Genomic DNA, 18,729 nt, shown 5'->3' with positions numbered 1-18,729 from the left:
ACCAATTCAAATGTAACCGCCTTGGCTTAATAAACTCCTTTCATGCCCAGCTTTGGCTTCATATCAGATCCTGGTTAATGGCTATTTATATCATGTCAGCAGAGTGCAGGGCACTTTAAAGTACATGAGGACAGATCCCTGCCCTGAGGAGCTTTCAATCTCAAATTTAACACAAGGGAAACAACCGAGGGAGGGAAGGGATGTGGAGGCAAGGAAAGAATATACAGTGGTTTCCATTACATGCACTTACCATAGAATGTCAGGGTGGACACTGAGCCCATAGAATCCCAGAGTAGTTCTGATTCTGAGGAAGAGGAGCTGCTCCTGGGAGAGGAGCGCGCTCATCTTTCCCAGGGACAACAGCTGACAGAGATTCCTCCCACCGGCATTCCTAGCTTAGATAGCAGTCCTGGGAGTGAGAGAACGCGGGAAGCAGACTTGCTGGACGCGCAACGCCGACGCAGAGAGCGGCGCCAAATGGAGGGCGTGGAAAGGAGGCGTAGTGCCTGGTTGGCGCGCAAACAACAGTTGCGCCCAGAGGATCCAAGGGAAAAGGGGAGGGACTCTCCCTAGCCCATAAGTTCGGGGTCTGCCAGTGATTCCCTTTCAAACGGGGACCAACTGTTCCAACTTAGGGCATAGGTACTCTGCTGCTCATATCTGGTTGCTAACAGTAGAGTTGTTAAGTTGTAAAAGAGGAATAAAGCTTTCAAAAGAATCCCTTTGTCTGTGTCTGGACTTGGCTACTGGATTAGACTGAGAGAGGCCTCCAAGGAGCCCTTGACATAGAATAGCAGGGTTGGAAGGGGCCTACAAGTCCATCGAGTCCAACCCCCTGCTCAATGCAGGAATCCAAGTCAGAGCACCCCTGACAGATGGCTGTCCAGCCTCATCTTGAATGCTTCCAGTGTGGGAGAGCCCACCACCTCCCTAGATAATTGGTTCCATGGTCGTATTGCTCTAACAGCCAGGACATTTTTCCTGATGTTCAGCCAGAATCTGGCTTCCTGTCACTTGAGCCCATTGTTCCATGTCCTGCACCCTGGGATGATTGAGAAGAGATCCTGGCCTTCCTCTCTGTGACAACCTTTCAAGTCCTTGAAGAGCACTATCCTATCTCCCCTCAGTCTTCTCTTCTCCAGGCTAAACATGCCCAGTTCTTTCAGTCTCTCCTCATAGGGCTTTGTTTCCAGTCCTCTGATCATCTTTCTTGCCCTCCTCTGAACCCTCTCCAGCTTGTCTGCATCCTTCTTCAAGTGTGGTGCCCAGAACTGGACACAGTACTCTAGATGAGGCCTAACCAGTGCTGAGTAGAGCGGAGCTAGTACTTCCTGGGATTTGGAAGCTATGCTTCTATTAATGCAGCCTAAAATAGTATTATGCTGAGTTGCAGTAGGATATGGGAACTAGATCAAAGATTTTGGTGAAGAATTACCTGTTTTTGGATGTAACTGGAAACTGGTTTAATAAAACACAGTATCAGGGCTGAAACCTGGCACATGAGGGGTCACAAGACTCATTCTTAGCTTAATGAACGATGGTTTATTAAGCCAGGACAGTTAGGTCTGAACTGGTCTGCTCTCAGTTCAGACATCAAGCCAAAGCACAGAAAAGGAAGCCTAATTATGGCTTGCTTTGGTGTCTACCTTGATTAACTGTTCTTTGCAATCAACCGGCTAACCAAAAGTCGGAAGCAATGGTTGGCACCAACCATGGTTTGGTGAGACGGCCAACCTGACAAACCACAGTTACAGCCATCATTGCTTCGCAGTGGGAAGCTGCTGCACGATAATAGTGGGTGTGAATTTATGAAGCTGATTGGGACAGAAAACGAAAGCAGACAGGCTGTTCTAAACCGTGCTTTGCCTGTTACACATTTGGAAGACAGTGGACGGGCACCCCCCCAATCTGAGGTCCAGTGAGAAGTCCGCATCTTCCTTGAGGAACTGAAATGAGGGCTAAATAAGTGATGGATTGTATATGGTGGCCCCAGCATGTTGAGGGCGGTCTTCTAAGTGAGTAAGGGGGATCTCTTAAACCCTGGCCCAGGGACCAACTCCCCTGCAAAGCCTGTCTGCCCTGCAGAGGCTGTCCCACTCGGGCAGAGAGATCAACTGGTACTTGCCAAGCACAAATCTAAGCTGCGTCCTTTTAAAATGCGGTAATTTACCGGGGCGTTGAAAATGACTGCAAATCTGTCTTCTCGCAATCTCTGGCTGGAGGCCTAAGATAAGTGTGGCAGTGTCTGCACCCGCTGCCATTATCTGCCAGGGATAATTTGCAATTTTTGCTGATATTCGCCCAGCATCAGAAGCGTTGTTGGGATGGCTTGCTCCGAGTCCACCTGAATTACCTTTTGCTCTGTAGCGGTGATAACCTTCAGAATATATAGGGGATAAATAGCTTTCGCAGCGTGTCTATTTTCCCCCTCCCTGCATTGTTTAAATTGTTCTTGTCTGGAAAAGTTTAATCTTTACTGACCTAGAGATGGCTCATAAATCATTTTTATGTATATATTTATAGGTTCTGCAAGTGTTTGTATCCGTGGCTCAGAGCAACATAATTCTCTGACTTCTGAAATTCATTTCCTGAGGAAGCAAAATCAGGCTCTGAATGTAATGCTGGCAAAAGGATCTCGAGGTAAGATAAGAAACTGGATGTGAAAGGGAAGGATAAAAAAAAGAGTGAGAGGGCTATCATTTTTTTGTTATTTGAAGGCAGAAAATGGTAGGACAATATTTTCGTTTATGTTCTTGACATCACACTTGCGAGGGAATATTTCATAGATGCTAGTTTACGGTTTGGCTGCTAATAGCATCTGCTGTATTCAACAGATTCTTGAAAACACTACTTTAAAATAACAAAAGCGGGTTACTAGTTCTCATTGTTTTATTAATTTCTTTATTACAGTATGTATATCTACAATAGACCCTCCCAAAGGCACCTAGCAGTCTGAATAAAATAATAAAAAAATCAAGCCACAAATAAAACCTGTTGTAGAGAGACTAGGGCCATATTAGTGTTGGATGTGTTACAAGACACCTTCGGGAGATAAGAAAAACCCTGCTGGATAAAGTCTATTTGTCTATTCCAGCATCGTGTTTCCCACCATGGAGCTTACTCTCAGTGGTTCTACTCTAAGCGTGACTAAGTCTGGATCCAACCCAGAGGCTCCTGCCAACTGCCTCCACATACACAGTGAATTGTACTGTACAAAGGAAAGCAACAGATCGCATGACATGCTTCTACCATTCAGCCACTCCCAGTGACTGCCACGAATGCCCAGTGTAGATATTATTTTTTATCTATGTAAAGAATTTCTTAGCCGCCTTTCAGGGCAGAAGCCCTCCCAAGGTGGCTCACAGCAATAAAATACATAAAAACATCAAAAATGATAAAAACATAAACACAGTAAAATAGCAATAAAAGCTGACAATAAAACCACCAACAGCAGCAATAAAAGCAGTCATATCAAAAGAAGGCTGTAGCAAAATAATAAATATTTAATACCTTCTTAAAAGCCTGTGATGACAGAGCATGGTGGGCCTCCAATGGCATCTTGTTCCAAAGGTGTGGGGCCACTGCAGAGAAGGCCCTCTCACGTGTGGTCACCCACCTGACTGCTCTCATGGGTGGGCAAATGAGAAGGGCCTCTCTTTCTGATCGTAAAGTGTGGGCAGGCTCATATGGGTGAAGGAGGTCCTTCACATAGCTTAGTCCCAAACCATTTAAGGCTTTAAAGGTCAAAACCAGCACTTTAAATATTACAGCTTCAGGCATGGGTTGTTTCACAGCATTGGGGGGATGGTATTCACAGTGTCTCCCACAGGGTGAGTATAGCATGTAGGATAGTCTGAGTGACACAAGAAACTGGTGTTGGTCCACAAGGTCTTGTGCTGCTCTCCCCAGCTGACTTATTAGTTTTACCCAGAGCCCTCCTTTGCCTATTTGTCATTTAAAGACATATCCCGGCTGGAATCTGAGGATAATCACACACACCCCCCCCCGTCATATAGCAACAGAGAGAGTGTTTGACAGGCGACAAGGCACCTTAAGAACTGGATCAGTACAAAGTCCATCTCTTTCAGCAGCCTGGTTCCCACTGTGGAGAGGCAAATTTCTTTATTTAATGAAAGTATTTTTCCCCATTGCCCTCCAATTATATTCTCCCTTGTCCCCTCCAATTAAAATGTAAATAAAATATGGCCAGATGCTTCTGGGAAGCTTACAAGCCACTCCCCAGCAATTGGTATTCAGAGGTGAACTGCCTCTGAACCTGGAGGTTCTGTTTTGCTCTCATGGCTCCTAGCTGTCAGTACATCTTTCCTTCATCATTTTATCTGATCCCCCATCAAGGCCAATAGCCTCCTTCATAACATCTTGCGGCAGCGAATTCCATGAATTAATGACAAGTTGTGAGAAGAAGCATTTTCTCTTGTTTGTCCGAGTCTACTGCCACCAAGTTTCATTGGGTGACATCCAAGTAGAGATGCTGGAGAATTTCATTTGGTCTGCACGTTTCAGCCAGTCGGCTTATTTCACACTTCCTGGGCAGGAAAGCCCGAATTCAGTTATTCTTCGGATTGCGCATTTCTCCAAACTGTACAGTGCAGTTCTTGGCCCCCCAAATGCATACAATATTGCATATTTTTGGGAGATTCATATAGAAAAAATGTGTATTTTAGAGGTAATATGGAAAACGGAGAAAAAAAATCACTATTCTTTCCTTACCATAAAACCTCTTCTAGATTTGAGGTAGTGTAGGGGTTAAGTGTTTATCTTTCTTTTAAATAACTTTTCCCTTCCAGCTCTGCAGAAGAAAATTGTGGTGGTAAAATCGTAAACGTCAGATGAGCATCTCATTTTGGTTATTACTTCCCGTGTGTGTGTGTGTGTGTTTTAATGTTAAAAAATAAATCTTGAATTCCCCGTGCAGTTTTGCTTAAGGTAGATTGTGGGCATTATAAAGGACTTGAGCGTCATCTCCTTGCAGACAAGCAGAAGGAAAACGAAAAGTTGCGCGAATCCCTCTCCAAGAAGGATCTTGCTGTCCAGCACCTCCAGAAGGACTGTGAGCGGCTTGGGAAGGAAAATGAGAAACTGCAAAAGCGAGTTGGGAAACAAGAGGATGAAAACAGGTGCCTGACGCACGAAGTTTACAACGTTAGAAACGAATTAAATAGGTATTAATCCTGTCATTGTTTAACATTAACCCTGTCTTTGTAAAACCAGGCATGTGTACACACACACACACACACACACGATTGTGAGGTTACCCTCCTTATCCCTGGGCATCAGCATTAGAGACAGGATATATTGGGTGGCTGCCGTGTTTCAGGCCACAGGTCCTGTTGATGTTCCGTTCTGCCTCTGTCGTGGCAAGGGCTTAGTGTCGTTGGGGTTACAGAGTTCCTGGGTTACAGAGTTCCACTATGGATCAGGGTTTGGAGTAAGTCAGGTTTCCCAGGGAGGCAGAAATGGGAATAGGACAGCACCACAGAGAACTCATACTGGTGCTGGGGCTGGCAGCCAGACAAGCTTGTCTGTATGTTTCTCCAACAACTAGCAGATTCAGAGTGAGCCTTAAATAGGATTTGGGCTTCCTGGAAGCTGCTAGTCCCTCCCGTATACTGCACGAGGCCTTCTCCCTTAAAGGGACTGTGCTTGATTTTGAAGCCTTTGCCTGTGACAGCATGGAGAGCAACTGCGATGTGGTGGTTTCGGAATCAGAGTCCTTGGAAACCGGAGATGACAATGTGACCTCCTGCGGAAGCTGGGGGGCTGGTTCCAAGGGCTTCTGGGGCTGAGGGCTCTGAGGTGAGAGGGGCGCCTCTGAGGCCACATCCTCTTCTTGGTCTGAGAGGTTTGTATCAAGCTTCTCCTCCTGAGGAGGGAGATTTGGAACCCTGAGTCATGACAGTGGTGTGGACTTACATCCCAAGAATGCAAAGGTGTTTGAGGTGCTTCAGTGGAGTGGATTTGGCTTCACAGATAGGACCAAAGTAGGTGTTGTGCACACTTTATTGATGTAAAATCAGCTTCAGGAGGGGGTAATTAGAGCTGTGTGTATGTACTTAACTCCGTTATCCCAATCACCATTTCGTGCTCCCCAAATCCCTCTAAGTACCCCCAGTGGAGTTACCTTGCAGATACGTTTGGAGCCCTGCAAAGGGAGAGAAGAAGCACGGGGGTGGGGTCGGGTTGAGCAGGTGGGAAAAGGTTTAAATTGCCCTCTTCTTTCCCCTCCCTCCCCCCTGCCCCCATTTCTGTCCCTTTTGGAAAACTGCTTTTCCATTAAAAAAAAGTGACAGTCGGAGTTTAAAAACCCATATTTTCAGGTAGCATCTCGTTTGGCCCTCTGTCTGTCTCCTTTGGCTACTGTTTACCCCCTCCCTCCCTCCCTCCCTCTGTGTAGGCTGAATGTTGCAGGATGGAAATTTAAAAAACAAATTATAATTGGGAAGAAATTCTCGCCTTAGTGACTCTGGAGGATTTCAGCCTTTCCCTGTGATGGGTTTCTCGAGCTGCTGCAGCTGTTTGCTCTGTAGGCACCTTGACGTGGTCCAGGTTAGCTGCTTCTCTTTGAGTTCCTCTGCGATCTGGACGATTTGAGTTTATCTGTGCACGGCTGATAACATCAAAGATCCTCCTTTTAGGCAGGAGTTGTAAGTTTATGACCTGGTCCCTTCCAGTCCTCTAATCCTAGATTTTCCTTCCTGAGGCATTGTTGGCTTTTCATGATAATGAGACGGGTGTTGGTGCAGTCAGGTCACCAGTTCATGGTGCCACTGTTCAAATCCCTACTGACCAGCTCAATTGGGATGTCGCAGGTTGCAAGTGGAGCTGGACACCAAACAGCATCAGCTGTCAGAGAATGGCAGATTGCTACACTCGCTGCGACTGGAGCTCAAAGTATATGAAAAGCTAGACGAAACCATCAGCAGTCAAAAAGGTATGAAACGATGTGACCTTGTCCTTTGTCTTTGTCTTGGCGGCCATCCTGTCTGGGTGCAGGATACAAGCTTTTCCCAAGTGCCTGCTGAGAAAGCTTGTGAATACTAACCGGATCTCAAATTTAGCCAAGCAGCGCTTCTGTATGACTATTATTAATGTGGAAATGGCTTCTCCCAAGGGAGAACCAGACATGCCATTTCCCACATTCTGATGTCTGCTGTGCCCGCTTTCTCCATTCCTGTACCACCTTCTCCTGATATTCGATTAGCGCTTCCTGGGAACACAGGGAAACTGACCATGCCCAGTCAGCTGCCTTATCACCCATTGATTCATTGCAAAGTTGATTTTTACATGATGGGAGGGGTGCATTTGCTGTGCCCTGATGTTTCCCTTCCGTGATGCACCAGTAATGTAGGTATCAGGTTGGAGGGACAGGATCTCATGGGAAGGCCCGGTCAGTGTAGGAGGCCAGATCTAGGGGTGCAACAAAATGAGATGCAACCACTGTGAAGGGCATGTCTGGCAAAAACCATTTGAGCTCAACCACGATTGCTTAAAGAGTTTTATAAATAGCCACTTGTCTGGGGCATACATGTGCTGGTCCTCCTCTTCCCCCCACCCCCAACCCCCTCTTAAGGCTGCAGATGACTTAACTTCTGCTGGTAAAATGCTTGTGGTACAATATTGCTGCATTCCGCTGTTAGTAATTTGAGTGAGTGTACCACTGGAAGACAGGGAGAAGGAAAGAGGGAGGATGAAAGTGTGTGTGTGCGTGTGTGTGTGTTGGACTGGGGGGGTGCGTAGGTCCTCTTGCAACAACCTTCTAAAGTAGGTCCTTTAAGTTTGCCAGCAGAAGTCAACAAATTGGGTTAAATTAATCCCAAGGTTGCTGGGGAAACAGCATCCAAATTGTTTGGGGAACAAATGATAGAACAGGAGATGAGCAGGAAAGGCCATTTGGGCTTTTAATATTCATTTGAGTAAGCCGTGTAGATGTCATGGACCAGCAATGCCCTGTTCCGTGAGTGGAAGGGGAAATGGGCAAAACAGTATGCCCACACTCCGTTTTTGTTGTTTCCTTCCTGTGGCTTCTGGTGCCACCCCCAAACCAGCCTTAACACTCCTTAAACCTCAGGTATGTACTTTAGATGGTGTGCGTGTTGGCTATGAGACATGGGATAGGTAAACCCCATCCCACAATGTTTTAATTACACCATTCATTTATTTATTTGCTCAAGCTTTATCCTGCTTTTCAAACAATTATTGTCTCCCAAATTGGTTCACATTGATTGAAAAAAATGAGAGACACGCCCTGCCATCAGACTTACAAACACAGAAGGGAAATTTTATTGTAGAAAAAATGTCAATATGGATACACGCATGTGCACTCATGCACCCCCACCCCGAAATCATATGAGCAACAGGGTAATAAAAATGGCCAAGGATAAATGCATTCAGCTAACGTAACTAGACTTTGATCCCATTTTATCTATGTCTGTTAGCCAAGCAGTATGTTACTACCATTGGTCCAGTTCTCTCAGTCAGTTCTCCTGTTTCAGGACCTCTAGCTCTTTCTTTCCTCTAGGACCCTGGCCTTCTTTCCTTGTTCTCTCTCTCTCTCTCTCTCTCTCTCTCTCTCTCTCCCTCTCTCTCTCTCTCTCTCTTTCTGCCCTTTGCTTTTGTCTTCTAAAATTAGTTTTTTTCTCTCCCCAACTCCAGTCTGGAGGACAGTTTCTTGTTCGCTTCTGAAAATTGAGCTTCTGTTTCCTGAGTTAAAACTTCTCTCTCTCTTCCTTTGACCATCTGTTGAACTTTATAATCTCCTGCCCCTTGAGCAAAATCCCCCGACCTTTGTATTCTAACTGAACGTTTGACCTTTAAAGGATTAGCCCTTTGGCTGAAACTGACTAGCACACACAAAAAGTTTTAACCCTGTAATACCCTACAACCAATCTAAAGACCAGAAATGGAGGACAGTTGTGTTCCTTCACCGTATTTCAAACACTGCCATTTGGCCTGTGTTGCCTCCAGCATATTTCTTAAGGAAGCCCAGATGCTTAGGAAAAGCTTGGAATATTCATTTTACAGCTGTAAATGTGGCTTGATTTGTAGGTCGCACTGAAAGAGAGAGATTTGTCCAACCACCCAGCAAGATTCACGGCTGAGTGGGAACAGGACCTAGATTTCTAAATCCAAGCCCAGGGCTGTTCTGTTATCCACACTGATGGATTTAGAGCCGAGGGAGAGAATTAAGTGGGTGTTGTTGGTGGTAACATGATCAGTGCTATGAGAGAAAGATTTGCTCAGAAAATAATACTCCGCATCCCAACCACAGATATGACTTATCTGCACATGACACCATAAACTACCATCTTGCTGCCAAGTTAAGAACATTTGTGGTTCCTGGTTTCCACGATTAGATGATATCCAGGCTTCCAGTGAAGAAACTGCCTTCATTTTCAGGATCTGTTTGCTACCCAGCCCCCTGATCACTGTGATTTTCTTGTAATTATATCATCCATTCATTGGTCCTGATATATATATTTTTTCATATCTTTTCTTTTCTTTTTCAAGCCATGCTTCCAAATGCCCTTCAGAATTTATAAATCTTTTTTCATTCCAGTCTCTTAATATACATAATTTTGTCCTGGGTATGCAACATTAGCTTTTATGGACAAAATGAAAGATAATTTTTGGCTCTTATTAAATCTTTGGAGGGTAGCAGCAATTAAGACTGGAGGATTGTGTGTGTGTGTGTGTTTTCTCCCATTAAATCATTATCTACCTACTGTTTGTACTTAGCTCTTAATATCTGACTCAAATGCACTCATTCAGCATTTTAATAATGGCTATTTTAATTGTTAGCAATGGTAATTACCCTCTCCCCCCCCCCCCCAGATCACAGCCGAGACAGATCAGAGGAATGCTGGAAAGATCAAAATCACCCAATTGACTTACATGAACTATTGACTGAAATACAGAACTTGAGAACACAGCTTGAAAGAAGCATCAAGGCAAACAAGATATTGCATGAAAATCTAGAAGAGCAGCTTTCAAGAGGAAAGAGAGAGAGAGGCAGCTCGGGGTCTAGTGTGAACATCAGCTACCTTTTCAAACCAGAATCGCAGCATTTCACTGGGATAAATGGTATGGCTTGCTACACAGTCAGATGTGTGTGTTTTGGTTTGAAGAGCTCTCCTCAGGTACAATCCATCAGAAGCATACATTGAACTGAGCACATCTGTAGGCTGTGTTGGAGTGGGGAGGGGGGGTTGCCCACCAATCTAACCTAGAGATGATGTAAGACTTTGAAAATGGTGCGAGACTTTGATTCCACTCGCTTGAAAAGTCAGATCCATTTTGAATCAGCTCCAGCCCCCTTTAAGCTGGGCCCGATTCGTAATGGGGATGACACCATGCCTCCATCACTTTCCAACCTTCCAAACCAGCCCTCCCCCCTGCCCGATCCACCACAACCATCCCTGGTGGTGTTTCTAGTTAAGGGGAGGCCTTGTGGAAGCTCTCTTGTATGCTGCAAGCTCTCCCTTCTCTGCTTTTACCTTTTCCCCCTTCCCCAAAGTAAGGCTTTTTCTGCCTGCAGGAGGCAGCAGGGTGAGGGCTGGACTGGCAGAGGAGGGCAAGCCACACTTCACCCATTTTGTGCGTTCACAAAATCCAGGAAAAGCCCAATCGGATTTGGTGGCGAGCTTTACAGGGCGGGGCTCGCACATCACTAATCTAACTGGCAATTTAGCATTTCAAGACAGCTTACTGGTTTTTATCTCAGAAACCTTCAACCGTTAGCTGCTTTTGCTTAAAGAAGCGTGTGTGTGTATTGGGGGGGGGGGGCAGTTTTCAGTCCGTAACTCTGATGGCAAAACTGTTGCATTAAGTTTCTGTACACTTTTGCTTACCTGAATGGTTTATTTAATGCACAAGCATTTGCCACAGGCGGCCACGCGTTACTCGAGAACGATCAATATGTGCTTTGGATGGTCTGTGAATAAATCAGCAGAATAAATTTTGTTGCCCTAGAGGCATATTTTTCTCTCTCCATTTGCATTGCTGTTAAATAAAGGGCTCTAGCAATTTAAAGCTTAAGGGGAGACCAAAGTGTCCGGATGCCATGCAAATCCAAATTGTAAGGGAACATCCAAAGCATATAACATAATGAATGCCCCTTAGCTCAGAAGGCTACAGAACAAATATTGCAGTTCTGTTGGCTGCCTTAATCTTGTACTTTTGACCTTGTTGAGTCGAGCTGAAGCAAAAGTAGAGAAGGCACACTGTGCTAATATATACAAAAGTTGGTTCATCTGTTTTGAGAGCTGTGAAGTTTTGAATTTATTGCAAATCTGAGTTTTATGGGACAACTTCTGTTTCCATTGCTAGGTAAAATAGGACATTCCCAAGTCTGATAACTAGATTTTATTTTATTTGTGTATGTGCATGTGTTGCAAACCATGGTTGGTTCGAAAAGTCGCCAATTTAATTTAATGTATATTTCGGCATGACTCTATAGACTTTGGAGAGGACCAGCATAGCATTGGTTTATTGCAGCATTTAAAAAAAATTGTCAGGTCATTTTTCATATTGTTTGGTTGCCTTTTGAAACGATTATATTTGTTTTTGGTATGATGTTGTTAGCCACTTTGGGCCTCCTTTTGGAGGGAAAAGCAGGCTACAAATCAATCAGAGGGTTAAACTAATAAGGAAAATCTCTTTTATCACTGGGTCATTTCACAAAGGAGCTGACTGCCCTTTTGGAAAGCCCTGTTGATCAATATGTTTCCGTGCCTCTTTACTGATCAGTTCATTATCCAATTCCACTGCAACATAGCTGTTTCAATAAGGTTGTCTTGCCTTGAAAGATCGGGAATGTTTAATTGCACTGGGCACAATCCAGCCACAGTTAAGCCCCTTGCAGAACCATAGATTTCAGCGGGCGGGTTTTAAGCATATCTTAACACTCCCATGGAAATCAATGGGGTTTAAATCGACTAGCTATGGCTGGCATGCGCCCGGCGTTCATTCTTTTGCTTTTCTTCTCGTAAAGGGAATTTTAAGCAAGAGCTCTGTGGGCTGGGCTGCTAGGAGTTATACAGGGCACCATTTCACTATCCCTCTCAGGAGAAGTGCTAGTTACAGCATGACTTTACGCAGAAGTTCCACTGATTTTAGTGAGACCTACTCTGTACTACTGCTTCAGATCCCAGCCTTGGACTACCTCACATGTCTGACAATTCAGGAGAATTTGCCCATATGTTTTCAACCTTTTCTCCTTAGCCCATGAAGGCTAGTCACTTCCTTTAAAACAATGGTTTTTAAAAAAATGGAAATCAGGGGTAGTCAAGGTTGTCCTGTGTCAGATAATTACTTTTTGGGTGTTTGCAACAATATTGTGGAAGTGTGGAATGCACACAGCAGTGACACGACTTGCTTACTGACCCTCTGCTCCTCTTTCGATAACTAGAGTTTAAGTTCCCCTCTGCGGACAGCAATGTCCTTGAACTGCAACAGAAGTATGGATGCTACGTAGCACCACTGAAAGCAGGTACTGTAATGGACACCAAGGCTGGGAATGTGTTTACTTGTGAACGCACCTTGTACACGAAGTGCTGATGATTTGAGCTGTGATGATAATGCAAACAATTAGGAAAAATAAGAAGACGTCCCTCCAGTCCCACATGCTGCCACTAAACCCTGGGGTTCCATAGAGCCATCATACCTCGTTGCCATTGATAACCTTGTCCCCCATGAATATGTCTAATGGCATTTGGAGTGTTTGGTGTAGAAATGATCCAGGAATGTTTCATGAAAGACCGTTGTAGAAAGGGGAAGGAGAGAAAAAAATCAGAGAGCATCCCCCCAGCACCTGACAAACAGAATAGCCTTCTCCTGATGCTTTTTTAAAGCCAAGGAGGAAGGAACAAAGTCTAATCTCTGGAGGGAGCAAACTTCACACCGAGGGTCTGGCTCCATCAAAGGCTTGATTTCCCAACCAGTTAAAGGCAGGTGAGTAGAATCCCCAAAGGGCCGTGGTATCTGAGCACAGACAGCCACTGATGTGAGATCACGAACACAGGTTGTCCACTCAGTCAGTTGGCATCTTGAGTCCAGGCAAGCCGGGCTGACTGAGCTTCCACTTTTCCTCTTTTTGCAGGAGGGGCCGTAGGTTAGTGATAGAGCCCCTGCTTTGCATTTAGAAGGTCCCAGGTATCTCCAGGGAAAGACCTGTGAGAAGCCACTGCCAGTCAGTGTAAACGAAGGGAGGGCAACTTCGGGGTGGGGGGGAGTCTAGAGGCCATTTGTGTCCCGCTGCCATGCCCCACGGGCCACACTCCGCAGGGTGCCAAAACCAACAACAACAGCTTGCGACCAATTTTCGGTGGCAAGCTGCTACAGCAGCCTAAAATGAATGAACCTTGCAACAAATGAGATTTGGCTGCTTTAGGCTTCCTTAGTGGTTTGCTGCTGATTTCAGCAGCCAATCAGCGATGTTTCTGTTGCCAGCTCCCCTCTGGTATAGACGGTACCGAGATAGATGGACCCCAGTGAATTGGTTTGGGGCAGTTTCCTATGAGCACCAGGGCACTGGTCCCGGCTGCTCCGAGCCATGAGCAGGCGGCTTTCGGGCCTTGACTCCTGGGAAGCCCCAGCAGTGCCACTCCCAACCCACCACCCTGCCAGGTGTGTCAGACGAAATAGAGGGGAGCAGGGCCCCTCCAAATTGATCGCCTCACCTCAGTTCCTCACCATTTCAACTCTGCAATATTTCAGTATTTCTAAATGTGGTGCATGAAAGGAGGTTACGGTGAGTGGGGAAAGGGTATGTGGAACGAATACACTGCAAAATAAATTTCAAAAAACCCTCTTCAGCTACTGCTGGAGTTTCAAAGTAGCTTCCTGGCATACTAGTCCGTCACCTGACAGAAAATGCCGGCTTCCCAGAAACCTTTAATTTTATTCCAACTCAAGTCTCGGAAGTCTTCCCCATGTGGGTCACTGGGGATTTCTACTGGGCTAGTTATTTATTTAGGGGACACACTGACACAGTTTCGCCCTCCTTTTGTCATATTGAGCCGCCTGACAGGCAGACAAAAAAATTGGGGGGGATAAGAAGAACATCTAGCTCAGCCTTCTCCGACCTGGCACTCTCCAGCTGTGTCGGACGACAGGTCCCATCCCATTGTCCCCAGCCAGCACAGCCATTGGGGATGATGGAGGTTGTAATCCAACACATCTAGAGAGAACCAGCTGGGGCAAGGCTAATCCAGTGTGGAGTAAAATCTTGTCCTATTCATTCTTGGGGGAGATTGGGAGACAAGGGGAGCTCCAGGGAACCCTCAAACGACCCTCAGGGTGTTGCACTGATCCTGATATTAATATATAAAGTCCTGTGTGGAGATAACAAGGAAGCTAAGAGAAAAAGAGAGGAGTTGTTGTTGTTGTTGTTGTTATTTACATTTCTATACTGCCCCATAGCCGAAGCTCTCTGGGCGGTTTACAAAGATTAAAAATCATTGATATAAAACACACAAAAAGAGTACTTCAGAGGCAAAATACATCTAGTACAGCTTTGAGCAATCAACCCTAACCATAAGACAAATCTAAGACCTGATTAAAACTTGTCATTTGCTGCCAAATGCCTGAGAAAAGAGAAGGGTTGGTGCCAAAAAGATGTTGGTGTCAGGAGGGCCTTGTTGAGGAGATTGTTCCATAATGGGGGAGGGGGACCACCAAGAATGCCCTCTCCCTTGTTGCTGCCTTCCGAGCCTTCCTCAGAGGAGGCACCTGGAGGACGACCTTAGCTGCTGAGTGTAGAATCATAGAATCATAGAATAGTAGGGTTGGAAGGGGCCTATAAGACCGTTGAGTCCAACCCCATGCTCAATGCAGAAACTGAAGTCAGAGCATCCCTGACAGATGGCTGTCCAGCGTCATCCTGAATGCCTCCAGCATGGGGTTGCCCCCCCAGCTTCCTAGGGAATGGGTCCCATTGTCGTATTGCTCTAACATTCAGGACGTTTTTCCTGATGTTCAGCCGGAATCTGGCTTCTTGTCACTGGAGCCCATTATTCCGTTGCCTGCATTCTGGGATGATCGAGAAGAGATCTTGGCCTTCCTCTCTGTGACAACCTTTGTAGCATATGGGTAGGTTCACATTGGGAGAGGTGCTGCATCTGGTATTGCGGTCCTAAGCCTATCAGTTCTAGGAGAATAAGAGACTGTACTCGGTGGGTAGGAAGGAAGAGGTGAAAAAGTATGGGGGTTGGGAGTCATCAGGCCGGAGAAGCCACATAAAGATGTGGGAAGGGCTGAAGTCCACATGTCCATGTGGCTTAGACTTGTTGAGGGTGGCTGATCGTTCTGCTCCCGTTCCTCAGATTCAGAGCTAGCTTTGGACAATGTGGAGAGCTCGTCCCAAGGGAGCTCCGCAGCTAGCAAGTCCCGCGACCCTTGTCCCGTTCCCGGTCACTGCATGTGGGCAGACAAAAATGGCCGACACATCCTCGGCTTGATTGAAGACTACAACTCTTTACGGAAGCAGATCTCCGAAGGGCGGAAACTGTTGTCGGAACTCCAGCTTCCTCTGAAAGATGCAGGACATCAGGAGCCTGGAGTGATGGTAAATGGCACGGGCTGAGAGGGATTCTTCCATAATTTGGGGAGGAATGGACTGCTGAAGAAAGGGAGAGGACTGAGCTGATTGGCCAAAATCAATTGAGAGCAGTTGCTAAGGCATTGACTTAAGACTAGAACGGGAGAGAGCGCTGGTGAAGTGAACAAACAGACACTGAGTGTCAGCAATCTCTAAGGTACCCAGTCTCTCCTTTATGCTATCCATACGGGGAGAGAGAACATTAGGAAAATTAAAAGAAACCTTAGTCGATTAATCCTGTGATTTTTAGTTGGTTAAGCAATTAAATCTGCATGTATTTGTGAGGCAACACAATTGTTCTTTTTTAAAAAGCAAGTATACTTCCTCTGTTTTTAGACGAAATCACCGGTGTCCTTAAATGTATATTTAAGCTCTTGGAACAGGGGCTAGCAACTGACGGATAAAGATCCGGGATGCCTCAAAAAAAGGTGTCACGTTACATTCGCCATGTGGTTTTGGCAGCCCGCTCACTGGCTTTGTGGCTCATAACCTCTTACCACCTTGGGCGACTGGCAGGATTTTAATCATAACAGTGTGGATAATGTGGATGTTAAACTGATACGGTGAACTCTCCCTCACAAGTGTAGGAGAGAAGCTTCCCCTTGGCAGGTCTTTGAAAATCTGGTCTTGTCTCTTGATTCTCTTTTTCAGCTGGGTAAAGTCACTCAGACGTGATCTTGTTTATTATGTATTTATTTATTTCATTTCATTTTTATTCCACCCAGTAGCCAAAGCTCTCTGCGTGGTTTACAAAATTAAATCTTGTTATGCTTCACCACTTCATGGCGAGAACCTCAGCTAAATGCAGCTGCGCATGGCTAGATCCAAGATGTCCCCCATCCTAATTCTCAACATTTTGGATCGATCTCCAGGGTGCAGAGAATCTCAGATTCTTCCCTGTGTATTCAGGAGAAGTATTCGCCACGTAGACACGGTGGCGGGTGAAAACACATCATGGGGGCTTGGGGATTTAGAAGATCAGAAATGAACACTAGAAGCTGATCTGGCAGGGACTGAAGAGCAAAAAAATCTTTCCTCTTCCCCCCACCCCAAGAAATTGGAGCCACCAAGGTATAACTGCCACCCCAACAGTGTCTAGGAATTTTTCTTTACATTTTCCCCTATAGAAGTTAATACTTGCCACTGGGGAGGGCCCATTACGCTTGCAGGAGGCCCCAGGTCCAGACTCTTAGCACCACAGCTAAAGGATCTCAGCTGGAAGAGCTGGGAAAAATCCATGCCTGTGATTTGGGAGGCGCTGCTGCTAGTCAGAGGAACAACTGGAATATACGGACCTCGGTGGTCTGCTGTAGTATAAGTCAGCTACCTAACCAGGAAAGGCTGCCGCCCAATGGTATACATAGGATTGCATCTTTAGAATCATAAGAGTTAGAAGGGGCCTACAAGACCATCGAGTCCAACCCCCTGCTCAGTGCAGGAAGCCTGATTCCCAGGCAGTCTCCCATCCAAGTACAAACCAGGGCTGACCCTGCTTAGCTTCCGAGATCAGATGAGATTGGGTGCATCCAGCCCTTTGCTCGATGTCATAGAATCATAGGGTTGGAAGGGGCCTCCAAGACCACGAGTCCAACCCCCTGGTCAATGCAGGAAGCCTGATTCCCAGGCAGTCTCCCATCCATGTACTAACCAGGGCTGGCCCTGCTTAGCTTCCGAGATCAGATGAGATTGGGCACATCCAGCCCTTTTTTCTTGTCTTTAGAAGATGTCCATCCCACCTTTCAGTCGATGATCCTCAGGGCAGCTTACAATAACTTGAAATTATATTGATATTGATACACACACACACCGGTAGCCCTTAGTCCTCTGCCTGATGGATGGGGCCAGAGTGTGCATGCCTTCAGCTCTGCAGTCCCAGGACAGCCCCATCGTCATGTAAAGAAGGCCCCATGTTCTATCTGTGGCATCTCCAGGGGAAAAGATCTCAGAAGGCAGGACCTGATGTTGTCTCTGGGGCGGCAAAAGAAAAAACAGACCCTGTGGCGCAGACTATTCAGAGAAACGTTTCCATTTGCAGTCCACCGCTTCCATTGCTCCATATGTGGTTCAAGCTTCTGGTTCCTGTAAGAGCAAGTCTCCTCGCCCCCGCCCTGGCTCTGCCTCCCACCTTCGGCCCTCTTCAATCTCCTCTAGTTCCACTCAATGTTTTATCTCTTTTCATCCCTCCTATTCCTCATCCTGGCAGCTCCTTCCATTTGTTTCCTCATCTGTCTCTGGAAGAAAATATTTTGCATTGGCCCCCAATAGTTAGCTTCCCATTAAATGGAGTAGTTTAAAAGGGTCTGCTAAGGGAGAAACATCTATATTGCCTAAATTAATGTCGGGAGTCATTTGACTTTCAAATAGCACGCCATGAAATGCAAAGAGGGAAAGGAAAAGTATTTTCCGAGTGCCACGGCAAGTGTAGTAAATGTGACCCATTATTAATTACTGGTATTGATTGGACTCTGTCCCTGTTCCCTCCACCACCCCCTTCTTGAATAATGCATAATTCAGCTGCCTTTTTAACCTAATAAATTAGTTTGCCTGGCACACAATACTCTTGCTCATCAACCTGAAACTGGAATTCCTAGCAAATTGGATCCATGCCATTAATTAAAGCTTACGTTTTCGTAATCTTTTAAGGATAAAATAGAAAACTCTTTCTCTTTCTCCTCCTCCTTCAACTTCTACAACGCAGGTTCCACACCAAGCACTTCAGAGCAGGCTTTCTGCAACCATCTGTGCCATCCAGCGTAACCTGGACGAAGCCGCACGGCTCCTGAAGCTTCTTTGGAGAGTCTCCCTGCCCATGAAAGTTGTCCACAGTGCTGCTTACTCGCTTCAGGTAGGCAGTGATTGTATGAAATCAAAAGCAGACCGTTGTTTTATTATATATATATATATATATACACACACACACACACAGCTGGAACTGCACACAAGAAAGCTTTCTTTTGGTCACTGTAAGGGGAAGAGGACTTGCACCGTCCTCGTTAGCCCTGTTTAAATCTCAGCAAAGAAAGCCACGATGGCTCAGACGAATAGAGAGAGAGAAAATTATGGATGGTTAGGGATGTGCAGTGGTGGGAAATCTGTTCTGTTTAAGTGGGGGC

General features: G+C 45.8%; 1 protein-coding gene across 1 annotated transcript in view; it reads left to right on the top strand.

The window, feature by feature from the left end:
* Positions 1-17,925, top strand: part of CDK5RAP2 (CDK5 regulatory subunit associated protein 2) — a 146,294-nt gene extending 128,369 nt beyond the window's left edge. The window contains 9 exon segments of the mRNA XM_084820774.1: positions 2,524-2,640; positions 4,994-5,183; positions 6,831-6,952; positions 9,853-10,101; positions 12,428-12,508; positions 15,342-15,583; positions 16,268-16,271; positions 17,587-17,840; positions 17,842-17,925. Coding sequence (XP_084676900.1) covers positions 2,524-2,640; positions 4,994-5,183; positions 6,831-6,952; positions 9,853-10,101; positions 12,428-12,508; positions 15,342-15,583; positions 16,268-16,271; positions 17,587-17,840; positions 17,842-17,910 — 1,328 coding nt within the window. The 3' untranslated portion in view covers positions 17,911-17,925.
* The last annotated feature ends 804 nt before the right edge of the window (positions 17,926-18,729 follow it).

This window comes from Heloderma suspectum, chromosome 14 (assembly GCF_057233095.1).
Source record: "Heloderma suspectum isolate Gila_16-S chromosome 14, 16-S_ref, whole genome shotgun sequence".
Lineage (NCBI taxonomy): Eukaryota > Metazoa > Chordata > Lepidosauria > Squamata > Helodermatidae > Heloderma > Heloderma suspectum.
The sequence above is the reverse complement of the archived record's forward strand: the minus strand, read 5'-3'. Positions and strand labels throughout refer to the sequence as shown.